Source organism: Syngnathus leptorhynchus, chromosome 4, assembly GCF_054491065.1.
Source record: "Syngnathus leptorhynchus isolate UIUO chromosome 4, UIUO_Slep, whole genome shotgun sequence".
Classification (NCBI taxonomy): Eukaryota; Metazoa; Chordata; class Actinopteri; order Syngnathiformes; family Syngnathidae; genus Syngnathus; species Syngnathus leptorhynchus.
The window spans coordinates 5,764,256-5,784,380 of NC_141198.1; the positions used below are offsets into that span (position 1 = coordinate 5,764,256).

Genomic DNA, 20,125 nt, shown 5'->3' on the forward strand with positions numbered 1-20,125 from the left:
GGTCACAAGTATTTGGTCAGTGAATCCGATTTTATTATTTTGCTTTCTTACACACAACACAATAGTCAAGGTGTAAGCTTTAAATTTCACAACAATATGACATTTACAATTCAGGAGGTATAACTATTTTATGCTGACTGCATGTTCAGGTACTCCAAAATATGCGGGCAAACTTCATTTGAATACTTGGATGGAGTTTTCTTCCTGTAAATGCTTTGCTCAGGCACACCAGCTATGTCTTGTCATCTTCACTTTTATCTTAAGATGACAAACATGAGAACCACCATCAACAGTGAAGTACATAAAAGACAGATTATCCTTGTCTTTAAAAGCCCCCAATGTTCTGGACTCAGATTCAAGGGCAACACAGGTCAATCTATCTTTTGTGGGAAAATAATCGTATGGCAAAAGTATAAGTTTATGATCCAAAACACATCTTTTTTTTTTTAACCAATGGGGAGGCAATGTGATAGCATGGGTATTTAATGGAATTTATTGATGTCACTGCTGACAGAAGTATCCAGATGAGCTGTAATGCATGAGTAACTATACACTATGAGTAACTATTAGTAACTGTTTGCTCATTTTCAACCAAAATATTTGTGAGCGCCTTATGTCGAAACCCAGAGAACAGGCGAGCCATAAGGCTCGTTACCTGAAACACTGTGATGTCATTTTCAGTTGACAGCAAGTGGCTAAATGCCCGCCCCCTGAGAAGGATAAAAAAAAAAAAAATGTCTGGATTTTATTGCTCAATTCATATTGCACAAATGCATTATTTATCAGATTGCCATGTTTCGACACAGATTTTTTTTTTTAACTCGGGTTCCTCTTTAAACGTACTACAAGCATCTTCAGAGAGCAATCTCAAAATGTGCTTCTGTACATGGGTTTCATCCCCTTGATCAAAAAAATAAATAAAAAATACATCCATTCTTTGAAGCGTAATTCCAAAGTGGGATCAAATTAATTCAAATGACCACAAAATCATTTTGTGAATCCTTATATATCAAGTCCATTTTAGTATTTTAAACGTTATGGTGAACAGCAAAATCATGAAACTGTCCATACCTGAATGGCCACATTATTGTTACAATTACACATTACAATGGCTGTTTTAATTTAACAAAAATTAAGCATGAATATATAACGTGTGCCCTGTATTCTCTCTGTTTCTCTCTCACACGTGAACAAAAGACGAGCTACAACATGGAGTGTGATCAGTGTCTCTTCATAATAATAAATATTCCACACTAAAAAAGGTAAGGTATGAACTGGAAAAGAAAATATTTGATTTATTGGAAACATAGAGTTTAAAAAAACAACAACTTAAAGTAGGTTCAGTGGAATTCTCAGAGCATTTTCAAGTAAACCAAGGCAAGCAAAACATGATGCAGATCCTGTAAAGAAATAAAGCACTGTTCACATTTGCTTTCCTACTCCTCGAGGCCATTACACATAAAAGGCCCTGCGATTTCAAGCCTCTCTCACGCTCTCTCTTTTTTTGTGGCTGAAACATGTGGAGGTGGAATAAAGCGCTCTTGCTGGCTGAATTTAATGTTCATCAGTTGCACAAAAGAAGCTAGATCAAACATATTTCGCTTAAAGCAAGAGGAAGGATCCAATTGTTCTTGTAGCTCCCAGACATGGGAATAATAACACACAGTTCAGCAATGGAATTTACCAGCACACTATTAAAGTGTTGGCCGATAACCCCTGATACTTTTAAATGCACTTAAATACTCCATATTTATACATACATCAAAAGTTGCTTGTGCTAAATGACTGGATGTATAATGCAGCTGTACAGATGGCAGCGATGTGGGTTTTACAAAAGCATCCCAGATAAAAAAAAAACAATGCTGGCAGCTTCATCCGACCCAAATCAGCGTACAGAAACGCACACGGAACACACTGATCAAATCAACGTGCCTTGCAAAAAGACCTTAGTGTTTCTCCTAGAGGCACGGTCATCCATTTTGCACACTGAGGCGAAAGAAAAGGGCAAGTTTAGTTCAACATGGTCCAAAGCTTAACTGTTAAAGTGGGACATTAGGACAAATGGTTTGCCATAGGTGTAGCCTGATATGTAACAAATCGATGCAGTTGCAACAAATGTAATACAATAAAAAAATAATAATACAGTGATTGGAAACATCCAAATAAATACACTCAACATGTAAACTGAGGCACACTTGACACACAGCAGCCAAGCAGTCATGTCGCAGGCGAAATGGACATCATTGCCACACCATTGTGTACTCAGCATCTTAAGAATAATGTTAAGTCACAGTAGGAAGTTCAACAAACAAAATGTTTTCCAACACGCCGAATATCAATGGAGAGAGTGTGTAAATGGGCTCATAGTCGTGGACAATTCATCCCTCAAAATGAGTTATTAGCTTAGCTTTCAGTGAGCACTGTCAAACAGCTAGTTTGCCAATGTCCAATTTTTGGGGAAATTCTTACATCCATGTATTTTTCTTCATGTGCACCTCATTGGGACTTTGGATAACATAAAGGATATCCCAGCTCACAACTGGTGGAAGGAAGTCGGTACCCAGACATAATCCACCAAGGCGCAGGGAGAACATGAAATCCCCCGCACAGAAAAGGCCAAAATAAGATTCCAAATATATTCCCATTAAATTCAATCGAGGTTTCCACGATCTTGCATAAGTACTTTCAGCACAGTTCACATCTCAAAGCTCACAACCAAACATTATGCAGTGTCAATGTTAGAATAAAATCCACACATTAACATATTTCATGACCCTAATAATGAGGGAAAAAAAAAAAAAAACCAGCAAGAGAATGTCTCTTAGTGTTGGGATTTTTTTTTATGCTTCAAAATGAGACAGAAGCCCATCCTACACGGTAACCATTATAAATTAAATAAATGAAGAGAAAAAAAAAAAAGGCTCTGAAACATGGTATACAGTATTGGACAACTTATGCTCTTCATTTTCACATGCTGTAGTGAAAAGACACTGTTCAAGCTTGGGCTCTCTCTGGGGAGCTGAGCTGGTATCAGGCATCAATCATCACACAGGCACTTGATCCTCTCAAACAAAGGCATCTGAAGCATATATGAACATCTGGAACATTGCAAACAAACAAAACAAAACTGCCAGAGCTCTCGTCGAACAATTGAGGGAATTCAAACTGTACTGATATGTCAGAGATCCGTAACAGATGTTTTCTAAAAGCATTCACTGTCAAAACAGGGAAGAGCTGGGCCTTACACTTGTTTTGTTGCCTGCTAATGAGCAAAGTAGAGAATGAATTGCATGTGAAAGAAAAATCCAGGTAGAAGGCACTGAGGGGCGTTTCTTCAGCATCAGCAGTCCGTTTATACTCGGATGACTTCTCAAGGCTTCATCATGACACTGCATACAAGCAATAACTCGTGTGCCTTTCCTCTCAGGTCGAGGTCTGTCGCTAGCTACTAAAGACGATGTTGAACATGCTATGCAGGGCAAGGCGAGGTACGGTTGTGATGTTGGGGTTGAGGTGCAGAACCAGTAGCAGGAGAGACTTTGGTCAGGTTTCAAAGTATTTGTAGATGGCTGTGACGTAAGTCATGACGCTCTGCCAGTCTGGTCTCTCGGTGTGCACCATCTCATTTATGTCCTATAAAAGCCACAAAATTGACAGTTGTGAGTCAGTGGTTTTGTCAAACTGGGAATACTGGGCAGTTGGCCTTAGACCAGCGATTTACAACTACTTATACCAGTGAAAGATGGTCAAGCAATTCAACTTCATTGAATTGGATTGACAAATGTATGTTTGTTTATCTACACATGCCATGGAGATATCGTGACAGGAAGTATGGCGCTTTTATAAAACGGAAGAAAATCATACAACACAAAAAATAAAGAAGCCCAGACAGCAGTGAGTATTTGTGAGTAAATTGAGACGAGAAGAGTTTTCTTTCAGCGGATCACTTTTTTTTTTTTTACATTTTTGTTTGGTGGTGTGCAATGAGCTTTGTCAAATGTAAAATATGTGCCTTGGCTCAGTAGGTTGGGAAACACTGGCTAAGACCACATGTTGAAAAGCAATTTCTACTTTTTTTTTTTTTCTTCTTCCAAATAAAATCTCAGTCCATGTCCACACCTAGAAAACATTTGGAGCCTGTCAACTGCAGCATTCCAAGTCTGTTTGCTAAAAACTCATGTTTTTAACCATTTTGAAGACTTAAAAAGTCATTGACAAATCAGGCATGTCGGCAAAAAAGGCGACTTGAGGGCAAATGATCAAATAAAAAATATGTGGACTGAGTTACTCTTAAAAAGGAAGTCAACCCCAAACATTTTCTTAACGATAATATGTTGTACGGGGCCCCACTAGTCTAAACACGGCATTCTGATTAATATTGCATTAGTGGAATAGACTTGGACAACTTTATATATCACTTGGGATTACTCCTCCAGTAGCTTATACAGAAAATAGTACAAAGAGAATATTGTACATGAGTAATAAAGTGTTGAGTAATAAATAAAGTGCTGACTAATAAATAAATAAAATAAATAATAATAATAAATAAAGGGCCATTGCACTTGGGTATGCTAATTATGTGAGGTCTACCTTCTTCCCATTGCCTCAAGTGAGGACTTAAACAGTTTGATGGCTTGAGGGACAAAAAAGTTCAGCAGTTTGTTGCTTCTGAATTTGGCAGCAAAATTCATCCATTTTTAATCTATCTAAGGAGGCGGCCATTTTGCTGCTTGCTGTCAAGTGAAAATTACATCCCAGTGGCCAGGTCTCAACCAATCACCGCTCAGCTTCAGAAAACTGGTAGGCCGTGATTGGTTGTGATGCTTATTGGGATTGACTCGATACCTGATATAACAGCATATGACAGAGGCTCACTTTTCTTGACAGAAATTTGTTTTTTTGTTTGTTTGTTTCAATCAATTGCTTTTCATATCAAAACTTACTAAAGTGCATTTGATCCCGACACTTTCTGCAGCCTGGAACGCCAAGGTGAAGTTCCTCTTCTGTCATAGAAGAAGAAAAAAAAAAAGACAGACCAACTATTTTTATTTAGGATTTTCTGATTTTAAGGTTAGGCTTTCCCTCCAAACTGTACTTGCCTTGTCTTGGCTGGTCAACTCTTGATAAGGGATGTGGGCCGGCAAGTAGGTGTGAAGCACAGCACAGAATGCCAGCCCATCATTCCAGCTACTGCTGAAATTGGTGATGTCAATGTTCTGGAACGTATGGCATCAGATCAATAGAACGCAAATCTTGCTGTGGTTGTGTCAAATTTGAATCAAATTTTGATTCAACACAAACATCAGTCTGCGATCATGTTGGACAAAAGAAATTGGACAATACTTACTGTTGCAAAGCTGAAACTTTTGAACATTTGTACAATTTTAAATTTAAAATGATATCCAATGATTATTTGATCATTCATAATATTCAAAGATTAATACGATTATCGATTCATTGTCAGTTCATCAATTAATCGTTGGACCTCTATTCTCTTCCAAACAAAAATAATATGGCTAATCTTAAACAAAAGTATGGACATTTTTAAGTTCGGCGTGTGCATTCTTAAGTTTAGCGAGAGGTTCACCTCTAAAGGCAATAAGCGCAGCGCATTTTAGGTTCATATTGTGATTTCACCCAAATGCCAACCATCCCCAACTTCTTCTGAGCACTGTATTGTAATGTGCCGCAAGTAAAACAAGATGCATCAATAATGTTGCCATAGGAACAATTTTATGAGTGCCAGATATTTTTCTCATTAAAAAAAACAGACATAAGGTATAACACATGAAAGAAAAATGCCTTTTATATGGAGGGGATGTTTTGGCTTTTCTCCTGAATGCCTACAGCAATAGTCCAAGGCTCAACAGGCGCGGGTGTAGAACATATGTACACACGAGTTTTATTTTGTTTTGTTTCGCATCCTTATATTTTTCAACTGTTTCTGGATTTGTAAATCCCCTCATTGGGTCAAGTCAACATTAAAAGCTCATGAAAACCAAATGCACTTTATATGACTTGTAATTTCAAAGAAAAAAAAAAATGGCGGTGCTATATAGTAAACTCGACTCGCCCCGTCCGTTTGTTTACGTTGTTCAATGTCGCACACTTCCTGGAAAGGACTTTAGGTGCCATGACAACCAGAGATCATCATAACTCAGTAAAGCATGACCTCACTTAAGAAGTAGGTGAATAGATAAATGCTTGTTATAGTATCTGCTGCACATCTGGCAACACTAAAGTTACGTGCATCAACAGATTGGATTATGCTCTGATCTCGTCTCGCTTGCCATAAGAGGTCATCTGTTCTAACGTGTTCATTTATGTCACAGCACAACACCGATTTATGACAGCATATTTTGCTTTTGACATGGTTTCGGGACAATAACCTACTTGATAGCCCTCAGTTTTCTTCTGGCACCACTTCAGCAGAGCGTTTCTCTTGGAGCCTCCATATTCTCTGGCCAGTGCAGATAGTGGGTCCTTTCGTTCCTCTCTTTCAAAAAAAAAAGAGCATGCTTGCTGAATAACCTTTCTTTAATATTTAGACCTTAAATAAGACGTGGTTAGGATTGTACCTTAGACGGCTGCGCGCCGTGGGAGTGACTGAGGCCGTGGGAGAGGAAGAGGGCAGAGAGGAGGCGGCACTCATGGCCATCAGTGACGATGAGGAGCCTCCGTCCTGGGCTGCCATATCCCTCTTTATCTCTTCACTACTCCGGCGGGAGACTACTTAAGAACATGGGGGGAAAAAAAATTTGATTTGTGGAAAATGAACAATTACAACAAGGTTAATATGTACATTCTTCAACCTGAAATTGACTTGGTGGAATCCATGTTGGAGACCCTCTGGAGGACAGAAGGTGGTCGACTGGTTGAGGCTCCTCTGAGGAGGTGCTCAGCTGTAAATACATTATTACACTATTTACATAACGTACTGTTTACAAGCTCAGTAAAAAAGTCACATTCAGGTGTGTAAAAAACAAACAAACACCAGATTGGTAGCAAATGTTGGGCCAAATCAAACTGAGGCTTTGGCACTGCACACACATCTTCACATCAAACATTTGAACTCATTGAGCAAAATTCTAAGAATGTAGAGGTTCGTTATACCACTCTAAAAATAATTCAACTCTGACGTTGGTCTGAAGTAACTTGCCCTATTCAAACCCGCTATTCATACATAAACAACATCATGATCATAAGTCAACTTATTTTAAATACTTATATGGCCTTTTAAGCAATAACACAGTATGATTTTTACTTTCACATTGAAATATGCACTTCAGAAAATCATTTTGGCTCATGATAGAAAACAGCATTGAAGTCATTGCCATGGTCACATAGTTTCGTGCTTGATAGAATTATTGGCATGTTCGTTATGTCTGTTATCAAATACACGTTTACCGCTGCAACACGAACGGCTTGCTGAGAAATGACCTTCCAAATAGATAACTTAGGATCAAAACTACCCTGCTAATTTATGTGAAGCCAAAAACATTGACACAGGTGCATCATTCAGTATTTTTAAACAGAGAGAAAATGAGCAATAGTTAAACCTATAGTTGTGTTTCAAAACCCCATGTGCAGTGTGTCAGGGTACCATGACCGACCACAGAAACACAAACTGTATATGATAAGCACGAGAGGGAAACATCAAATCACCGATAACATGGACAGTGTCACTTTTGTTTATAAAACATTTGGCTACTGGAGGGAAACTGTAAACATTATTATCACAAGCGCAGCTTCTCATAAAGTGAAATCATTCTTTGTTTTTTTTTTCCTAACAGATGATTAAGATGCTGTTTGCTCTTAATATTAATCTTTCATTCTCAACAGCAGCATACTAAGTACCGCAATAATTTGTTGTGCTACTTTGACTCCTCCAGGCTTAAACAAGACGACAGAACGTCACATGATTAGTTTTTGAGAGCAACAGATTCTCAAAATATGGTAAAATAAAAACAAATCTTAACTGCCTCACATGACATGGAGATGTCGGAATAGCTGGTCCTCTTGTCACCGAGGGAGGATAGCGGCTTGGAAGCTGACAGTGACGACGATACAGTGTGACGCTGCGAGAGAAAGGGTCTTTTGTCAACTTAATTGCCGATTAAATGATTGCAAAAGTGGCTATCCAGCAAGGAAGCCTATTCAATATTATCATTTGGGCTTTAGAAAACACATCGCTTTTTATCCCGTACCTGTATAGGTGATACAGCAGCAGCTGGAGGAGTCTTCATCGGACTAGGACTGAGAGGTGTGCGTGGTAGTGGGGTGGCTGGCGCTGTTGGAGTCACAGTGGCAGTACTGGAGGGTGGTGTAGCTTCAAGAACAAATAAAAGAGCTGTGCTTGAATGGGGCTGAATTTCATTCGAGTACAGTATGTCAGATGTTGGGGGGAAATTTCTCCTCAAAACTGCAGTCCCCGACACCGACAATTAAAACGGATGATTCTAGAGCAACACATAAACAATGAAGCAAAATGAAATTGCGGTACATACTTTGCGAGGCATTGTCGAAGCTCTTGATGAGTGTTTTGACAGTTGGCGAAGGCTCAGAGGAGGTGGAAGAGCGACGACTCAGGCCCATCCCCTGTCTGAGCGCAGCCAAGTCCCTCTCCACGGCGTTCATGTAGTTATATACTCGGCCTCTCTCCTCCTCTTGCCTGGGAAAAAAATGATTCCACTTAAGATCAACAGTGTATTCAAACAACAGGAAACTAGACATGGACCTAAAGATTTAGTACATAAATCATTATCCCTAACATCTTGACGTTCAGCGAGGCGCGTGACTGACGGTGTCACCCAAAAGAAGCTGAACATACAAGTAGCCCAAATCTGGCCAAATAAGTTTGTGTGCCTTACTTGCGGCTTTTGACCTCATCCAGCTCCTTGCTCAGCTTGTCATTCTTCTCCAAGGTCTCCTGCAGTCTGCGTCGCAGGTCTCCAATCTCCTCCTGCGCTTCTGACTTGATATCATTAGCAATGACCACAGCCGTCTGCAAGTCTGCTTGGAACTGACGCCACTCCATCGACTCCTCCTGTGAGGCGAGTGACATTTAACATTAAGGCATTATGTGTCTAGAAAAGGAGATAGAGTGAACTACAGCTCTAGAACGCATGCAGCTTGATACTTCACAGATGCAGATAATGCATACTTGTTCAAAATTGATTACCAAGTTATGCAACAGGTACATTGAATAGCAATACTTGTTCATTCATTCCCTTTTTTTGCCCTTCTCTCATTAGAAGATTCCCATTCGACATTTAACCATCTTTGTGGATAAGATCATCCAGATCTTGTGTGATGGCACAAGTGTGTGATGACTGCAAATGAACCTTTACAATTCATCCAATTAAAATCCACGTTGAAATTGAGTAGAATGCAATTTTCAAATTGCAAAAGCCGCAAGAGGTGCAGAAGTGTGTTTTCATATGTCAGGAAACTTGAGAAGTTGAAGTGGTAAAGCCACAGATTTGTTTACATTATTGTTGCAATCTGACGTAATTTACAAATTACTAAAATCAACCGCAGAGTAGGGAACTAAACTTACAGCACTCTAGTAATTACAGTAGTATTATGGCATGCATGCTAAGTAATTAAAAATCAACAATTCAAATTCCTCACAGTTCAGCTTCAAAATGTTCAATCTAAAAATAACCTGAAAAATGGTACTTCATGGTCTCTTTTTTTTTTCCAGAGAAAGAGGAAATCAATTGAACACAAATCAAAGCGCAACAGACGAGCAGTCGAGTGTCTCTCTAGTCATGTTTATTGATTAATATGGGTTATTGTTAAATAAGTGTTTAACACGGGGGAAAGTAATCATTTTTTGTTTGTGAAAGCCAAACTGAAGTGTGACTTGACAAGCTCTTCAACAGTTCTCCTCTGAACATGTTTTTATGCTAATAAATAAAACAATATAAATAAAACTATCCCCAAAGAAGTTTATTCTCAAAACAGTAAATCGTTCTTGGACTATTTTGACCTGACTATTTGCCATTTCAAAGTGGAGCCATGGCTGACTTACCCTGAGTCTGCGATGAAGGATCTTTATCTCTCGTTCCATGTCGTGTTTTTGGTCCTGCAGCTTCTTTACAGAGTCTGTAAAAAGAATTCAATGAGCTGGTAGACAAGATCTTCAAAGTTGGACAAACGTTAACAGTGTGCGGGTGTGTCATTTGGATGTGCTATCATACGGGAAACATTATTTATTTATTTATTATTATTATCATCACAGTGCACTTGAACATAGTTAATTACTTTAAAGACTAACTTGTAAATCGTGTGTAACATTAGGCTGGATCAATGTGAGTTAACAGTGTACAAAAAGAAAACCTCTTTGGTTGTAAATGTCACAGTGTAGTGAGTGTCTAGTTGAAGCTATTTATCAAATAAATGCTAAAGTCCTGCTCATTTGCAGTCAGCCAAGGAATTTAGCGACAACTTCAGCTCAGCTAATATGTAACATAAAGGGACCACCCTTATCTCCTCGTAGCCACAAGCTGCCTCTTTGCACAAACAATACGCTGAGTGGTCTGTCGACAGCCTTCTACCACATGCTTGGCCCTGACACGGACTCTTATAGAAAGTTAGGAAATGACTTCCAGATTTTTAGTTTTCATTCTTGCAGATAGAGAGAGTGCAGCTAATCCACTTTTCATTTCACAGTTTTAAAAAAGGAACACAGCATTTAAGTTTACAATCAATATTGTATTCTTTTTTTTTTTTTTTTTTTTTAGCCTTATGATTCCCCTCCCTCCCGCTCATCCATGGTTCTTCTTATGAGCTTGTCTCGTTTCTTTTGTGGACGGAATCATGTCCACAAAATGTTCTGAACTATATTTGTAAAAACATATTTATATGCTTTGTCCTTTCATCTGTTCATTCTTGTGCGTTTCAGGGTCGATGAAAGCATGAGTTTTTTTTATTCATTGACAACGGTGGAAACGATTCCAAATTCTCTTCAATGAAAAGAACGTTAATGGAGAAAAGGGCATTTTTGGGGGCGGGGAAGTGCCTCTATAAAATGCTGTCAAATTTCAAACTGGAATATTATTCAGTGGAAAGCCAAATACTGCCAGGTTTCAACTTGAAGTAAAAGACTCGTAACTTGCCATGTACTTGTGTTTATCTTATCACATGATGGCAAGCAGCAAGTTCTGCAATCAGCAACACGTACTTACTGTCAAGTCTAATGTTGTACTTGGCTGGACCTTGATTACAGACAACACATTGTGTAAAATTGGGAAAAAAAAAAACATGACGTTGCTGCTTACTCTCAAGGTCGGTGATGATGAGGTTATCATGCAGCTTTAGAGCTCGGTGCTGCTCCACTTCGTCTTCCAGCTCAAAGATGGTTTCCTTCATGTCGACGATCTCCGTCTCCTTTTCCTGCAGCTCCACACGCTGTTTCTCCAGCACGTGCGCTTGCTCAGCCATCTGCTGCTGCACCTGCTGTTGGAAGTCTCGATATTCCCCGTCAAGCTGTTTGCACAGAAGAACCGAGGTCAATCATTCAAACAGCAACAATGAGTTTTTCCATCTATTTTCTTCACACTCCTTTGAACTTTCATACAAGAGCCACAAAGAGTGTCTCTCCCAAACGGACCTTACTGAGAGTGTCCTGCAGTAGGGCAAGGTCATTGTGAGCTTGTTCCAGCTCATCCTGCACTTTTGCAGCCTTGGCCTCAGCCTCCTCCTTCCCCTGTCGCGCACTTTCCAAAAGCTGGCAGATGTCATTTTTGTCTCCCGCTGTGTGAAGCGAGTACAGCTCAGCAACCCTCTGCCTCTCCTGGTCCAACTGGGCTCGGCAGCGGCTCAGCTCCGCCTGGTCGCTGCTCACTGCCGCTTTGTATTCATCAAGCGCAGCTGCCATGGCCGCCCGTTCTTGTCGCTCCGAGTCCAGGACACGCTCCATTTGGTGGTTCCTCTCCTTCAGGGCTCCGATAACCTCTTGGGCTTCGGCGTTGTCCTGCTCGGCCATCTTCAAGGTGTTGGACAGGTGCTGCTGCACCCCCAACAGCTGCTCTCTCTCGAAGCGGGCGTTGTCTGCCAGGTCGGCGTAGCGCTGCTCCAGCTCCATGTAGCGGCCGCTCTTGATGTCCTCCTCAAGCGCGTACGAGATATGATGCTCCTCCAGCAAAGAGCGCAGGTACTCGATCTGCCGACCGTAGAGCTCCAGCTTGTCGCTCTGCTGGCACAACGAGTCCATGAGGATGACCTTCTCCTCGCCGAGCCGCTCGTTCTCCCCGTTCAACTCTTGGGTGATTTGCTGCAGGTCGGCCAGCTCCTGCAACGTGGCCTGCAGCTCCTCGGCAGTGCTATGCTGGTTCTCCTCCATTTGATGGATGCGCTCCGTGAGACAGGCGACTGATACCTCGCTGGCGTTTCCGCTGCTGCCCCTCCGTGAGCGCTCCCTGCTGGGAGCAGACTCGCATTCGGAGGACGAAGAGGCTCCCGAGGGGGCGTCCAGCGCATCGTCGCTGGAGGTGACGGCCTGATAGATCTCACTGGATTCGCTGTCAAGATTGTCCGCCGAGCCGCCGTGCTGGTGACCGCTGAGCAGATCCTCTAAGGAACCGGGGGCCGACCCCTCCGCTGAGGAAGTCAGGGTGGCTCCGCCCTCACTCTGCCCACTACCCGCTGCCAAGTCCGGACTCAGCGACGGGTAGCTCAACTTGTCAGAGCCATCCAGCCTCTGCTCTAGAGAGAAGCCCAGCGCATTGAGACGGTCCTTGAGCATTCGATTCTCACTTTTCAGCAGGTTGAGTTCTTCTCTGATAGCCTGGTTCTGCTCTTGTAACAAAAGCAGCGTGGACTCTACGTCAGCTGCTGTGATGGCGGAGACGTGTGCCTTCTCCCCCTCCTCTGCTCCTTCCTGTGGAGGCGAGTCTTTTCCTTCCATGCCGAGCTGGACCCTCATGTCTCTCAGCTCACTGCGAAGGTGCAGAATCTCCACATCTTTGCTCTTAGCAAGACCTAGCAGGTCGTTGACCTTTGTCTCCAGTGCCACCTTATCGCTGATCTGGCCATCGGATCTTGACTTGCTCATACGGCTCTCGGGCTCGGTCAGGATCTGATTGCGAGAGCGCTTCCCTGAGGCTGCATCGCCTGCCGCTGTCCCTGAGACCAGCTGTTTCTTATTAGCTGATGTCCTGGATGTCCGAAGACGGTCTCGTGAAGAATTTGGCTCTTTTGGGGCTGATGATGTCATACGCTTGGTTGAGGAACCTTATTCAGAGACAAAAAAAAAAAAACAACAACATAATATTGTTACATTTTTTTCTCAAAACAAAACAGGCAACTTGTACTAAAATCAATCTCTCTTTGACACGTGCTACATTTTTTAGGAAGAATGAGCCTCTCAAAAAAGAAAACAAAAGAAGGTCCAGCATCATTTTGCATGATGCGACAAAAGTTGTCAGCAGACATTAGTGCTGGAAATATGTTCAGCACAAGTGTCAAGCAGGGGCAATTTTGCAATATGACAAGGCAATAATTAGAACACAGAACATATTAGAGAAGAAAAAAAAATGGTGCAACTGCCTCACACTCTTGCCACAAAAACCTTTCTGCGGACAACTATAGTGCAGCTCAGCTTCTGGCAAGCTAACAACATGGTTTAAACAGGTCTAAAAAAAAAAAAAAAGCTCTTAAAAATGTTATCAATATTTTTAGAGCATAACAAATAATAATCTTTGGCTACTGTTATTCTAGTCTGGATTGTTAAAGGGAGAGTTGGCATTTTTACCAAAACACTTTTTGTCATACATGTTCAAACTGTCATAATGGCCCGAGAGTAGAACATTATAAAAATGATCTAAAAAAAAAAAAAAGTCATTACTCGGTGTCCCTATCTTAAGCCTGTAATTTCACATTTAATTATTATTCTAAACTTGTCACAGTGTGATAAAAATAGCCAATTAGACACTAGAGAAACAGGAATGACCCAAATAGTTGCCAGCTGGCTTTTCCAATAGAAAGATCACTGTTGATGTTGAACTTTCCTAAAGTGACAAGATTTTAGCTAATGGTTTCATTTCAAATGTTATTAAATCAATTTTTGTTCCAGCAAGAAAAGCAGTTTGTTGACCTTTTTGTCCATAATGTGAAGAAAGCCCAGACTTAAAAATCAATGTACGTGGCATACTGAAATTTATTTTACACCTCTACAAATACAAATTATATTTTAAAAAAAATCATAATTATAAATTGAAAATACAAGCAGCACTCAAAGCCTCCTGTCAATCATTGTCAATTAGAATAATCATCAATTTTCTCCCCATGACAGCCATTATAATGAGTTTTTGTGACGCCTCGACAACTATGGTGAAAAGCAATTGACGTGCATCGTGAGGAAGCAGTACACACGTTGTTCAAACTACAGCAGCACATTACGGTACACACCCGAGACTCCTTTTTGCTTGTTGTCACCGCTGCTAGCAGTGGTCCCGATTGAGGAAGTTTTCTTCGTTTTGCTAACAGCATTACTTGATGCAGGATTCCCTCCAGCCATTGCCGCTAAAAGATCATCATTGCTTTTCACCTGAGAACATGAGAAGAAAAAAATAAAATAAAAAATCAGATTCACACAGCGACTTCGCCAAAAGCTGTCATGAAGCAAGATGATGCTTCTTACCTTGGACAGAGGTGCGGCACTGTTGGTCTTAGCTGCAGGCTTTCCAGTGGTAGATGCGGCGGCCTCTGCCTTCCCTCGATCAGTACACACCTTACTCACCACAGACCGGACTGACTTCTTCATACTGAGTTCTCTGGTGCCGAAACATTTACAGCTCAGTCTGGATATACAGGAGGGAGGAGAAAGGTAATGCGTGTCAGAATATAGTGCTATCGCCAGACTTTTCCATAGGAGGAGAATTCTTTCCATAAAAGGTATTCCTTAAAAAAGAATGAAAAAAAAACACAAAGCAGGTCCAAAAGAACTGCACTCTAACTTGTCCACTAGAAAAATATGGTCTTCTCTAAAATGATTTTTTTTCAATAATAAATAAAAATCAGCTCTACAAATATTTTGGGGTTCTCTTATTGGCTCTTATTCTGTTGCTGGATTCTGACACCGGAAAATACAATGAATGTTTCAAATTGCAAAACTGCACAAAATGGCTATCACGTGTTTACAAAAGTCCAAGTAAGTATTACAGCAGTTGAAATGAACGACAGAAATATGATATGAACTACAACAAAAATCTGCATCTTAGTTTAAGCAGAGCATTACTTAAAACTAAAGGAAGCATTTATTATATTGAATGGTAGCAAATAATGGGCATTAATACATTAGAACTAAGATGAGGCAACAAGTTGTTAAGAGTAACTTTTGGCAATGGCTCAAATGTTGATCCTGGCCAAATTGAGAAAACCAGTCTTGCAGGAAAACTCGAGACTTTGTGCTGAGCAGGATTTTCATCCAAGTCCGAGGAGAACCTCTTGATGCCACGATAGCCAGAAAAGTTATTTGGGACACAGCTGGAAGCATAGCATAAGTACTTTAGCACAAACTTGGATGTATTTTTGCACAAAGCCTTTCTAAAGGGGAAAAAATGTGTCCAAGTGATTTATTTTACACGGGAAGTCGCTCAACAATCAATCTCTGTTGTTTTGCAGGCAGCTTGAACTGTTTAATAAACAGTTAAGATAAGACTCACTGACTGGAAGTTGTATTAGCCATAACTCCCCTAAACAAAATGAAACCAAATTGGAAATCCAAGAGAAAAAGGAGCATGTGTGGTTAACATACCAAACTTAACACAAAGAACGTGATGAGGAAAACTGTAATGCTCAAATTATAAAGCATGGAAACATTGTTCAACTATTGCTGACACGAAATACTTTACAAGTCACACAGCACCATATTGTTGACAACTGAGTGTGGGATTACAGCGCAAACAGAGAGAATAATCCTCGTGACCTCATGGGTCAGGCAATTCAAATACTGTACTCTTTTTCACTTTCTGTTCCATGTTTCCCGTCTGTGGCACGTGCATTCAAAGTTAGTTTTGAGCAATGGTAGAATTTGGATGATTTTTTTTCTTTCCTCATGAAATACAATAGATTAGAAATGAAACAGCTAAAACCACAACAATAATAATCAACTAATCGATGGTTGATTTTTCAATTGTTTGATAAATCGAATAAAAAGCCTTTCTTTTAATTTCCCGTAACATAAAATTACCTAATATGAATTGATTGTGATTCAGCAACTACTATTACTTATTGTACTGCACTGTATTGTATCCATAAAAATGATGATCATTGTTTTCCCAAAGTAAAAGCAATGTAAACAAAATGTATTTTGCAGAGACATAAATATAATCAATCTATTCTCTTTAACGACAGAAATCAGAGAATATGAACAGGTGAGACGCTACAATTCAGTGAATTTTGACAATTTTAAGTTACATAAATTCTCCAAACAATGATTTGATTATCAAAATGGTTGTTGATTAATTTGTTTATCAATTAGTTACCAATTAATCCATTCATTGTTGTACCTTTTAAAACAAAAATATGGCACGAGTACTTGAATATTCGAAAGGAGCAAAAGTATTGTTACGTTGATGAAACTAAAAACTATGGTTTCAGAGAACAGCACAGATTACATGTTAGTTACCTGACCACAGCTACACTGCAAATGCGCCAATGTTAAAAGTTCAGGGACAGTGTCAAAGACAATGCATTAACACACCTCGCAAATAAATAAATAAATAAATAAATAAATAAATAAATAAATGCCTGCGTAGTCTAGGTTGGAATACTCTTATATTATTAAAATAGGGTGTCCCCTGGATTTGACACGGATTGGTGTTTAACTGAAATGGAAACTACCAACTTTGTTAATGATTGAAGTTGACTGGTTAGAGTCAAAACAATTTTCTACAACTTTTTTTCTCTTCACTTGCAAAATGGAAGTTCCCTAAGGTTGGAAAAACTTTCACATGGTGGAATTTGAGGAAGAAAAAAAGCCTTACAATTTGTATGAATATATAAATGGATGGCAGGCAGTGAGGTTTCAAGCAAATTTCAGACAGGAAATTGAAAATTTGGTGATGTCCTCCAGCTATCTATATACAAAAATCACATTTTATTACTTCAAATCAATTATGATGTATATAAAGGAGAAAAACTTTCATTTAATGTAAAATGCAACATTATCATCCTAAATTTGTTTCAGATGAGTAACACAACTATTTGCAAAGTTCTCCATAATTAGCATGCAGAGAGTTTAACTGACGCTCCAGGTTTGAAGCCTTCAAATACGCCATGGAAAAAGATTAGTATGGGAAACAGGAATTCCCTGGCTTCCTCTATAAATTATTCAAATAAAATAAAAAAATTTAAAAGTCCCATGCTCTCTTTTTTTCCACATTCTTGCTATGCTTTGTTTGCCTGAGTTGGAAACCGGCTGTAAACAAATAAGCAAGTTCTCTCTGTACTTGGACTAAATCCCAACATCCCCAAAATGTTTCAGAAGCAAAATTAGCAACATACTACAAGCACTGCCCAGAAAAATCACGAGAACTTAGATTTTTACATGATATATTGTTGAAAGTGAAAAACCTCTGGAGCTATGACTGGCCAACAAACAAGCCAACAAGCAGCTGGATTAAAATCTTGTACTGCATACCGAGTTTACTGTGGAGACTACCATGCCATCCATATGGGATTTTGGTAGTCGTTAATAAAAGACTGAGTGGCAAAGATGAGTGGCAAAAAAATAAATAAAATAAGTACCTGCTAATGATAGAAGTGATCTAATTGCTCATAAAGACCCCTTTTCTGCGTTCCTTCCTTATTGAAGCTTCAACAGCAGGGAGGCCCTTCCTTGCCATAACAAGAGCTTCCTGTGATGGCGTCTCCAAAGAAACAACCCTACAAGGCAGACTGTGTGCTTGTGGACAAGCAGGCACCAGTCTGCTTGAGAGAGAACAGATACTATTAAAGCTTCAGGTCACGTGCTAAAAATATGCTCGACTTCTGATTCAAAAGATGAAGCAACCGTAAATTATTCCTGGCTGAACACAATATTAGAAAAAAAAAAAAAAAAAAAAGGAAAGAATGAAACCCCTATTCAAAGATAAAACATCACATTCTTTAAAGCACAACCCCCCCCATTGCAGTGTTGTACTGGAAATTGATGTGGTATGTCCAAGATTGCCAGAAAATAACATTTCAATTTTCTCTTGTTCCACATCTCTGGATAGCAATGCACATGCACACACTTTCTGCAGCAAAGCAATAATCAGGTCAAGTCATTTACAAAAAGAGAGAATGCTGAGAAATGAAACTCATTTTAGATTACAAGGAAACTTCCAAAACATCCTGGGGATGAATATAAAAGCTTAAAGGGATCCGAGTGTGTTAAACGGGGATAGCAGTCAAATGGCCTGAGGATCCCAGGCAACATCAGTTCCCTGCTGATTTATTTCAAGATGGGGAGCAGGCAGACATTTGCGTTTGGCACACCCACAACATTAGCACCACAGCTAACGCCCATTATTAACTCTAACTCAAATATTCAAACACTTATAGCATGCGTTTGAATATTTGAGTTACACAGAAAAACTATTTGCTTTCCAGTAGTTCCCCACAGCCGACACAGTATTAACATTTTTATAGTTTCAAGCCAAATGACCATATAAAGCCAAGGAGGGACCCCATCTAACGAGTTAGCTACAGGGTCAGGCATGCAGGGAATTTCAGTCATTTAGCTTCCTTTTTGTACAATAGCTTTCAAAACAAAAGCAAGTCATAAGCTTCCACAGCATTTGAATTGAAAAGTTGTATTAAATATCAATATCGACATACAGTTGGCTTGCACAAAGTGGCTGAAATGCTACATATAAAGAATTACTACTGCTACGTAATCATAGTTGTAGTTGTAACCTAAATGTGCACACTGGTTATTTAAAAAAAAAAAAGCATTACATCTAGTTGAGTAGTAAGAGAGCTGACAATGACCTAAAGTTGGACTAAAACTAAAACCTAAAGGTTTACTGTCGTAATGAGTGCCATTGGAGTGATGCGATCATTATGAATGACGGAAACAAAGTGAAGTTTAACGCCATACAATTGGGCATCGACGCAGATCATAACACAAAATACACATAGCACATTTTTCATCCAGAAATGGATCGCGTAGCTTATTTTGAAATAATTCTCAGGACACATCTAAGATACTTTCACGAACTAGACAGTTGTTCTAAAATTCTGGAAAAAATATTGGGGGGAAAAAAATGACTTATACATTGTTTAAAACAGACAGTGCGTACACACGATAATCTATCTAGTTATGTTTAAAATAAAACGTGAACTAAGTATGTACACCCAGCCATGAATTTTATCTTCGTTGTGAGCTGAACTGTGACAATGCTAAGGTTGCTAAAGCGATCGCGAAGCTAACCATGTTAGCATAGCCGGCAAACAAGCAGCACACTTGCACACTAGAAGAGAAAATGCACACACCTGCGTTTCCTCTATTTTCCCAATTTGATGGATTGTTAAATATCTCCGGGATGATAGTGGCACGCCGGTTGTTAATCCCACCGCGAGTAGGCAGGCAGGCAAGCAGGCAGCATCAGTTTTGGAAGTCAAGTCGCTTCTGCTGACAGCAGCTAGATGATCCTCTGCACCCTCTTCTGGTTACATCTGCATCACCTCAGCATCACGCTTCGCCGCAGGGGAAAGTGCATTGTACGCTTCCTCTGACTGCATTTTTTCAGATTTATACAATCAGTGTTGTTGTAGTTACGTTGACATTTTGTTTATATTAATTATGTACGAGTCTGCGCTGCATCTCACTATTATACTGTATAACAGTACTAGATTGCTCTCAAATGCAATGGTAGGAAGTAATGAAGTACAAGTACTCTTTTTTTTTCCTGGCATCTATCATTATTTATTTTTCTGACAACGTTTTACTTTTACCGCCTATATTTGAAAACAGATGAGAACTCGAGAAAAGTAACATCAACCTTAGTTGACGTCTTGATTGAGTGAGATTTGGGGGTTTATGAGCCCCCCAATAAAAAAAAAAACAAGATAAAAAAAAAATAGGTACAGTGCGTAATGGAGGAACGAAAACGAACTGTTTTTGGATATG

At 39.8% G+C, this 20,125-nt stretch overlaps 1 protein-coding gene across 3 annotated transcripts; it reads right to left on the reverse strand.

The window, feature by feature from the left end:
- Positions 1-118: 118 nt before the first annotated feature.
- Positions 119-19,688, reverse strand: specc1la (sperm antigen with calponin homology and coiled-coil domains 1-like a). Of its 3 annotated transcripts, XM_085909707.1 has the most exons (17): positions 19,489-19,688; positions 17,758-17,937; positions 14,648-14,807; positions 14,416-14,554; positions 11,618-13,239; positions 11,286-11,493; positions 10,037-10,110; positions 8,871-9,046; positions 8,508-8,671; positions 8,208-8,329; positions 7,988-8,078; positions 6,813-6,902; positions 6,579-6,732; positions 6,394-6,496; positions 5,100-5,216; positions 4,944-5,003; positions 119-3,633 (listed from the first exon to the last, which is right to left on the reverse strand). In XM_085909707.1, exons 3-17 carry the CDS (start codon positions 14,768-14,770, stop codon positions 3,544-3,546), a joined length of 3,333 nt encoding a protein of 1,110 aa, XP_085765833.1. In that variant the 5' UTR covers positions 14,771-14,807; positions 17,758-17,937; positions 19,489-19,688; the 3' UTR covers positions 119-3,543. The 3 variants fall into 3 exon arrangements, with proteins under 3 accessions (XP_085765833.1, XP_085765834.1, XP_085765832.1); XM_085909708.1 differs by lacking the exon at positions 17,758-17,937 and having other exon boundaries at positions 6,579-6,729; XM_085909706.1 differs by lacking the exon at positions 17,758-17,937.
- Between the last annotated feature and the right edge of the window lie 437 nt (positions 19,689-20,125).